Source organism: Pteropus vampyrus, unplaced genomic scaffold (assembly GCF_000151845.1).
Source record: "Pteropus vampyrus isolate Shadow unplaced genomic scaffold, Pvam_2.0 Scaffold194, whole genome shotgun sequence".
Classification (NCBI taxonomy): domain Eukaryota; kingdom Metazoa; phylum Chordata; class Mammalia; order Chiroptera; family Pteropodidae; genus Pteropus; species Pteropus vampyrus.
The window spans coordinates 2018186-2027836 of NW_011888975.1; the positions used below are offsets into that span (position 1 = coordinate 2018186).

Below are 9651 nucleotides of genomic sequence, written 5' to 3' on the forward strand. Positions count from 1 at the left end.
GCAGGAGGCACTGAGAATTTAGATAAGAGGACAGATCCTTTTTGACGGGGTGCAGTGCCCTGTCTATAAAATAGATATTATCCTACCTTGTCTGTGTACCTCATAGATGTCAGGTAAATTATTGCCCATCCCATGGGTCCCCTCTATGTCCCCCGGACAACCCAACTCTATCGTGACTCCTCCGTGTTTCCTCCTACACACACAGACACACACAGACACACACACACAGACACACACACACACACACACACACACTCACTCACATCTAATTCACTATTGTCTCATGTCCTGGAAATTGAAATCTAAGAAAGTCTAGTTTTGCCAATAAATGGGGATAAACTTTCTATAGCCCCACTTCTTAAAGTTTTTCAAGTATTTAGGTTTTTTAGGATTCGGATTGTTCCAGAGGCACTCCATCCCTAGAGATGGGACTCGTCCAGCTTACGGAGAGTGCATTAGGGGAGAACTCTGAAAGACCAGAGCTTCTCAGGGGCTCCCGTGATGCCTAAGGCTAGTTGGCCGCTCTCAGCACAAGTGCGCCCAGCTGCTCTTTCTGGCCTCACCCCCTCGCTGCGCTTCCTCACATTAGCCCAGGTGTTGTCTTCTCTCTCTGGGAAGGGGAGACGGGCAGAGGCAACGTCATCACGCAGGACTAACCGGAGACCCACTGGATCCAGATGACATCGTATCTCCCCAGTGGGGGCGTGAACTCCTGCAGGCTGTAGCAGTGGTAACTTTCGACCTTCTCTCCTTTGACCTGCAGGTAGTTCTGGGCTTCCAGGAGGAACGACTCCATCATGTCCACCAGTTCCACGCTGTTGAAAACCGGCAGCAAGACGTGCTTGCTGACCCTTCCTATCCCGGAGCCGCAGTCCAGGGCGCAGTCCGTTCCGGCTCCCCCGGGCCCCTGCACAGAGGTACAGACAGCCACTTGAGTCTCGGACACTCCAGTTACCGCTTCAGATCTACGTTACTTAGGTCAGTTTCGTATAATAAGATGCAGTATTTTAAGAGTATCATTCAAGGAGTTTGAACAAATGTATACAAGGCACATACTACCACAGTCAGGTTATAGAACATTCGGTTACCTTTTCCGAAAAGTATCCAGCCATTTCTAGTTTTTGCTTTCTTTATTTTACTCAAATATAGATCTTTGAATTTCAAAATAGGATTTTAGAAAATAGTGTCAGTTTAAAACTTGGTAATTTTCTTGGAAATAGGCCATTGAAAACCCTATGAAAATAAAGTTTTGTCAACCTTAAATTTGGATCATACCCACTGCTGAATGGACCTGCACTGTAGCTTATTGCTGTACATATATACACGTGTGTGCGCGCACACGCGCACACACACACGCACACACACACACACACACAAAGACAAAGCAGCAAGAGCCTTTCTGACTTAAAAAATGTTTTAATTCACTTAACGAACACATTTTCATTCATATTGGTACGATTGAAATTTTATATTTTTCAAAACTGATTTTGGGGACTCTGAAGTATCTATTCTTCTGGTGTGGGTGGTAATTTTTAGGACCAGAGCTGAAAGAATTCTGTTTCGTTCTCAAGCCAGGATTTTACTGCAAACCCAGCCCCGAGTTGCAGCAAAGTCTCCTTGTTGTAGGTCTGTGCGTGCAATTAACCGAGATTGACGGATAGATTGGCGGTAGAGGTCAGGGAAGTCAGCCAATGCGAACTTCCTCAAACTTGCTTCTATATAGTAATATATAAGAACATGTATGTTTATGTGACCAGCTGCATCTTTGCGATATCATGCTATCCATATCTATCCATATCGCAAAGATGCAGCTGGTCCGTTATTTGGTCATGATTGGGATGGCTGTTCAGCGGGTTTGTGCTGGAAATTACAGGAACGAGATACCTGAAGGGGCCAGTGCAGATCTTAAGTAGAAAGCCTGCTCTTGATTTCTCAGAAACTAAGGATTGAAAAAAATGTTGGCTAAGGATCAAAAGGTAAAGTTTGAGCAGAAGGAAAGATCAGAAATGCTGATCCACCCAGAAGACCTTCCTGACAGCAGGAAAGGTCAATGAGGAAGAAGCGGAGCAGCCGTAGCCTCTTCCAAAAGGAATAAAAATAACCATGGTTTATCGAGTGCTTGTATGTCGTGAGGGTTTTGTATCTATAATAACTATAGTAATCAAAACGATTCCACAAGATACTGATTTTTCCACAATTTGGAGACGGGGAAACTTTGATTTCTAATGTCACCCGGCTAATGGCAGAACTAGAATTTGGACAGGGAACTGCGACTCCAAAGCCCCTTCGACCTTAGGGTCGTCACCTCAAGTAACAACTCTGATTCCCTTGGTAGTGTCTGTCTAATGCTGTGTTGTAAAGAATTCTAAGGCTTCATTGAGACTTAGCAGGAAAGAGGTCTGTGATTGATTAGTGATGTCTGCCTTGAGTATGGGAAGGGGAAGTGGTAGTATCTGAGCCATGTGTTTGCCATTCCTCCTTACTCTATGCCACCTCCCTCATTCAGATAGTATAATTTAAACTAAACTAATTCAGAAAAAGGCCTCGGCTAAAGGTATATGTTGTGAAGGCCATAAAATAAGCATCTTCTAAACTAATGCATAACATAAATAAGATGGGGAAAGAATGAGGGAAATTATTTAAGTTACTGAAAATGACTCGTAGAAATTTCTGTGCTCAATTAGAGATTATCATTACAAATTTTTCTCATTACTTGGCCTAAAACCTCGAATGATCGTGTGGCTCACGTCATCGTAGCACGGTTTTAGTCGTGGAACCAAGTGGCCGAACACAGGGGCTTCAGAAATATGCTGGAGGCTTTCAAGAAAATTATAACGGCCACACTCCTGTCTCTCAACGAACAAGTAAAGACGAAACCGCTGTGGTTAAGATGAGGAAGGGCCTCGCGACCCCGCCTGCCTGTTCTCCCAGTAAGCCCAGTGAGATCGCCCAGTAAGCCCAGTGAGATCTCCCAGTAAGCCCTGCAGGATCTCAGCACAGCCCTGGGGTTTTTAAACCACCCGGGTCTAATTCCCCTACTCTTTCGTGCAGAGAAACTGAGGCCCAGAGAGGTGAAACGTTTGACATAGAACTCCCTTGAGAATCCTCCGCCTCTGCTTTGTATTTTTCCCCAGTTTAGATGTGTGCTATTTGACAAGTTATTCTTGAAATGGTGGTTATTCACAAATATGAAAGGCGCCTCTCACAAACCCTGTGTACTTCTAGCCTTATGCCACTGCCGCCTGGTCCTCTGTACCCTGTGTCACCGCGCGTGGCTGGCACTGCCTCCCACAGCCTGGCACCACGCTTCTCCCCGTCTCCCGCAGCTCCGCCGAGAAGGGGTCTCTAAGGACTGCTCTCAGGGAAGGCACCTCTGCCTCTGGGACACCAGAAGTGCCAGCTGTGACTGTTCTGAGGGCTAGTGCCCTTCCACGAATGTCACCAGAACTACATATGATGTGCGACTTCAAAACAAGGCATTTTGATATTTTCATTTTCATTTATTATGTTATCCTTATACATACGGATTTATATAAAATAGTAAAATACTCTTAGGAAATTCATTTTCATTTTGGTTCTGCTAAATGTATATTGAAGGATATGATTTCAAATTCATCCAGTGCTAAAGGCTACTGTACACGAACAGCAAGGTGTAACAAATTAGACCCAGAGCGTTTAGTCGTGCAATCTCTGCAAAACGTCAAAAGAGAAATAACATCAAGTACTGATGACTTTTTATAAGTGACCACTGTCCACCTGCCCAAAAGCTAAAATGGAGGAAATTTATCAGCTATGCCATGGACATCATCTTGGTATCATTTATTTGCTAAAGTAAACACATTTGCAACAAATTTAAACACCTTTTCCCACTGTCCCATGTCACTAAGTGTTGAAAGGAAAGCCAGACTTTAAAGTAAACAATCTGCCTTCTCCCAGTGGACACAAGGAGAAATCAGGTCAGTCCTCCTATTCTCTCCCCTGGTTGTATCTTGACCTGGATATTCATTTAGAAGATTATTAAGGTCAAAGTACCAAAATATCGTGTCTTAAAAAAGACCGCATTTGTACTTAGAGGTTACAGCTTCTCAACGAGTCTGTCTGCTGAGGAAGACTCTCTATATTTGTTTAGGAGGAGCAGGCTGGTCTTTTCCAACATAAATATGTGAGCACAAGGCTGTTTCCTCTCCCAGGTCCGTGGGCATGTGGACGGGCTCTGCCTGACCAGCATCCCTGTGGTCAGCTGGCTATTCCACATGGAAAGACAAGACAGCTGGATTACTGGCTAAGCTTCTGAAATGCACTGAGATCAAAGTCAGCCTCACCACAAGGCAAGCAGGAGGCATTGCTCTCAGACTGGAGGAGAATTGAGGTCTGTGGTCTATAAAAAAAAATAATAAAAAGCAGGGATTTTTCTGCTTCATGAGACAAATGGAAAAAATATGTCATGGTTAAGAGCAGGAGTTTGGTGTCAGACAGACCTGGCTGAGCTTAAGTTCCAGCTCTCTTACCAGCTGTGTAACCTTGACAGCTACTTAACCTCTCCAAGCCTCAGTTTCCACAACTGTAAATGCAAGGATAATAATACTATTCACCTCCTAGAATTGCCGGAAGAGGGAGACATGCTTCTAAAGGGGTCAGCAGAGCACTGAGGGCAATTAGTGAGCAACGCTGATTTAGAAATACTCCAGGTTAACCTGACCTCTACAGGACCATCATCGCCAGCTCCATAGTGCTTATGGCCGCAGCTGATGTCCAGACACTTCGGCCCCTGTGGGTGCTCCATCCTGTTTTCTCTACTTAGGCAGTCGGTGCTCCAGGGAGTTTGGATGTGAAGTGAGCCTCACCTCAACGCTATGGATATTCTTAACATTATGCTTCTAAGGCTGATAACCTAAACCCAAATGTTTATAATATTTATAATGTTTTCTTTATCAGAATAAAATGGGCTCCAAATTTTAAACAAATGACTTTGTAATGAATTAAAACAAAATCTGTTTGCCAGTTAGCACTTAATGTCTTCCGTAGGACCGACGGCAGCTTTATTATGTGGGTTAAGTCTATTTTAACAACTAAATGAAGCTCCTTAAAATATAATAAATGCATTTTGTGAAGGCCTGTCGTTAGTAGTAGCAATAAATTAGGATTATTGGGTAATAATTATGCGCATGAACGCAAGCACTTGACACATGGTCTCATTTGATCTTCACGTTATCCGGTGAGGCAGGTTCTACAGTTACTCTCTAGTCAGAGATGAGAACACTGAGGCATGGAGCAGTGAAGTAACAAGCCCAAGGCTGCTCACATGGCAAGTAAAAAAACCCTAATGACGCTGGAGCCCAAGATCCTGGGCCCCACACAATACTGTCTCCATATGACTTGGAAGTAAAGAAGTGAAGTTTCACCCAACACTGGGACTGCAGAGGGGTCACATTCTTTCAAGGCAATATCTGAACGATGGATAAAATAATATAAAGAGATTTTACTGTACTTATCATTTTAAAACCAAACATAAGCATGTATTTCCTTCCTACATCAAATTTTTATTAGAGAGGATCAATAAATCACCCCCAGATCCCAAATGGCATGATCTCTCATCAATTGTCTGGCTGTCAACTCTTCATCTATGAGACTCTAAAAGAGATATCTTCTTAACTCCCATTCTGTGATATCAGCACTGCTAGTTCACTTTCCCCCGAAGCATGAACAATTAAATGGTGCTAGGCGGGTGAATGTCAACTGGGATAAACCAGGGGTTTGACGTGACTCATCCTTTCTGAACGTCTTAAAGCAGGCTTCCGGCTAAACTTTCGGCCGTGCCATATGGCTTTAATATGACTTAAGTAACGACGCAGAGGCATGTGAGCTCAGCGCCTGCAAGGACTTCGCTTCATCATCACGCTGCGCTTGGATAACTCACCCCAACAAATTTCCTAAGAAATTCCCGAGAAGCCTGGATATCTGGGTTGGATAGTTCAATGAAATTTCCCATCATACCCTCTTCCGTAGCTGGTACTTCTTGGTAGAAGAGTTTAGCTCTGGCATAGAACTGCATCTCACCATTGATGACTTGACTCGTCAAAGCATACAGTTTCACTGCAAATGAAATAATATTTATTAATATTTATGTGACAGAACAAAATTCAAATCTTATCACGCATTGATTTCCTCTTAAAAGACTGCGAATCGTGGAGGAAAAGGCACTGGTTCGAAGTCAGAGATCTGGGTCTGAGTTCTGGCTCAGTGACTGACTGGCCGTGTAAACTCGGGAAAACTTCACCTCACTGAACTTCAGTTATCTCATGTATAAATTACAATCATGTGGCATTTTTCATGAGTTAATACTCTGCTTCAGTAAAACTATAGCTTATTACCGTATTTACAAAGTTTAGTAGTATTTGCTACAGTAGAATGAAGAATCACAAGTTTTATTACAGTTTTATCTTTGAGCTCCAAATGTTTGATGAGAATCTAATCATTAATCTTTACTTCTAATCACAGGTAGTTTAGGGGTAGCTAGTTTTTCATCTCTTTTTCAGGCAACTCACAGCCAAATATCTCTTTGTACCAATTACAGAAAATGCACTAGAGCTCTATTTTCTGAAAATAAAATAATAAATAAGTTATACTATTTATTGAGCAACTATTCGGGACCAGGTAGTGGGCCAGGCACATTATACTGTGATGTACTATGTCATTTCATTATTTCAGAAACCATATGAGGTATTATTTTAAGACACTTATTTTTAGAAAAACGTGTTTCAGCTTCTGAAAAGTAAATGACTATGCATTTAAATGTGTTCTGTAGACCAAAGGGCACCCTTGCAGGTATAAAATATTTGCATTAGAGCACATTCTGGAGGGCGTGGCGGAATGTGAATGAGAGGGAGGAGCTTCCGATTCAAGGCTGTAGGCTGAGCACATGCATTTGTTTTCCATCCTTCCCAACGCTCACCAAGAATGGTTCTAATAAACTTAACCCATAATAGTGAAGACAGCAAGAGGGGATCAGTGACGGACTTACGATTTCAACAAATTTCTGGAAGACAAAGAGCAGATGGTAAAAAGCTAAAGAATTTGCAGCCCAGAATAGTTGCAAAATGAAGTAAGAGTTAATCGAAAATCTGTCCATAGACTAACCAGTGAGGGGACAAATGTGCTCTCCCAAAAGCCACAAGGAACACAGCTGTAATCTCAGGGGAGGACGAGCTATGTCTCCTCTCTGAAAATAAATTAATAATTGCTTAAGGATAACTAGACCATCAGTGTTGAGATCCTAGAACACCACTCGTTTGGGCATACAAAGGACTCTAAGCACTTCACCTGCTCACACTCATCAAAGTCTGATAAGATCTACTGGGACATATCGAGCTTCTTTAGCAATCCTTTCTATTCAGAGAAGAAGTATATAACAAAGGAAACTGTCTCTATTACCTAGAATCACTGACCCTGTCCTTCGTTTCTAAATATGGATAAATAATGGTTTTCAAACACATGGAAGTAAAATGGCAACCTGAAAGAAAAAGGTGGAGATAAACAATCAGAACTGAACCCAAAGGAAATAGAAATAATTTAGGAAACAGATGAGCATTTAAACCAAAACTAAACGAAACACTCGTATATCCTTGGAGAGGTATGAGACTGGTACATCCACAAATCAAACGTAAGATGCCAAGAAAAAGATAATTCGAAGAATAACAAAGAATTCTTAGACATTAAAGTTTTGAATACCAAAATCTTTGGAATATAATATCGAGTAAATTTATCAGGACATAAACAAAAAGAATGATATGGAAAATGGAATAGAAATACGAGAGCTATATAAAGGCTTAATTCAGGAGGCCCAACATCGAGCTGGTTAGGATTCTCAAAAACAGAGGTAATGGAGGGAAGAAAATTATTTAAAAATAATAGAAGAAAGTTTCCCATAGTTGCAAGAGATTATAAATTCTAACAAGTACTGAGCAGCATGGATTAAAAATAATAATAATTAAATAAAAGCCACATATCCGCAGGAAATTTCATAACACAAAAAGTAATAAGATTCTAGGGTTATCTAAAGAGAAAAAAAGTGGTTGACCTTATAGCAGGGTTGCCAGATTTAGCAACTAAAAATACAGGTCACACAATTCATTTTGAATTTCAGATAAAAAATGAATAATTTATTAGTAAGTATGCGCAAAATAGTACATGTTGCATGAGACATACTTATACTAAAAACTTACTTGTTGATTATCTTAAATTCAAATTTAGCTGACGTCTTATTTTATCTGGCAACCCAATTGTCAAAGGACTAGAATCAAGCTTGTAACAGAGATCTCATCAGAGACATTGGAAAACAATGGAGCAGTGCATAATATTCTGAGGGAGAATTATTTCGAAGCTAAAACGTAATCCCCAGTCAAATGTGAAAGAATATTTACTTCCCATGGATTCATTCTTCAGAAGTTCCTTGAAGCTATATTCCAGCCCAATGAGGTTTAAAATCAAGAGAAAATAATGTGGCGAAAGATGATGAAATTAACCCAGGAATCCAAGAAAAAGAAATCCCCAAATCACAGATATTTACCAGATCTAGAAAGAAATCAGTTTATATTACAACAGAAAAAAAACAGGCTTCAAAAGCAATATCTTCAAGAAGTACAACAAACTGGATTCTGGGCAATAGACAGAGTAGGTAAGAAGAAAGGGGACATTAATGATATTGTAAGGAAGACGTATTTTTAATCTCAACCATCAAAATTAAAAGAGAGTTGAAAGCTCCAAGTAAAATATGCAACAGTACAAAAATGTTATGATCAGGATATGAAGGAAACCAGAATATGACATAATTTTGAGTAGAAGGAATATAAGAAAGAATCTATTCAACCTTAACTAGGAACATCTTTCTTCAGGTAACGCTGAGATCGTGGCATTGGACCAGTGCGCTCCTTGGCTCTGAATTGAACAATAACTACATAGTCTCGATTTTTTATTCTAAACATTAAAAATCCAATAAACACCACTTACGTCGCAGTGCTCCACTATACATGTTCCATCTGTGGAGTCACATCGGTACTTTCCAGCTTGAAGACGCTGGAGCCAATGTTTGGACCCTTGAATGATCACAAATTCGCCAAAAGCGATACCAGAATCAGTTTCTGTGTACATTGTTTTCTAGAGACTAAAAATATTATGTACTGTGTCTCCCATGTATATTAACTGTTATGCACAGAGTATTGTAAAAGTACAGATCTTTTAAAAGTATTAATAAATATATCGATTTTGCCATTTCATACACAAATTAGCTACTGATTGAGAAAACAGAAGATTAAAAGGAGAGTCCTCGTGTTCACAAACATTGGGATCCAGTGACCTAACCAATCCCCCTTCCCTAGCACTTGCTGAAGTGTTGTATGAACAGCATGTGGCTCAATAGATGCTTAAAAATTCAACAGGGTGACAAAACTCAACATCACCATCTCAATAGCATGACTATTCCAAATTCCTCCGGACGTCTCAGAAACCAGGCTCGGACATCACAGTTCATCGTCTCCCCAGAGTCGAACACTGCCTGGGGTCACCGGCAAGCCACTGCTCAGTCAGTGCTCTCCTGGATCCAACCAAGGCCACAGAACAGCCACCCTCATCATCACCTGCTTAAGTCAACTAGTC

The 9651-nt window shown here is 41.1% G+C and overlaps 1 protein-coding gene across 1 annotated transcript in view; it reads right to left on the minus strand.

Moving 5' to 3' along the window:
• METTL11B (methyltransferase like 11B) overlaps window positions 1-9651 on the minus strand; it is an 18048-nt gene that overhangs the window by 991 nt on the left and 7406 nt on the right. The window contains exons 2-3 of the mRNA XM_011371718.1: window positions 5918-6093; window positions 658-907 (exon numbers count right to left, since the gene is read on the minus strand). Coding sequence (XP_011370020.1) covers window positions 658-907; window positions 5918-6093 — 426 coding nt within the window. The remainder of the gene's footprint in view (window positions 1-657; window positions 908-5917; window positions 6094-9651) is intronic.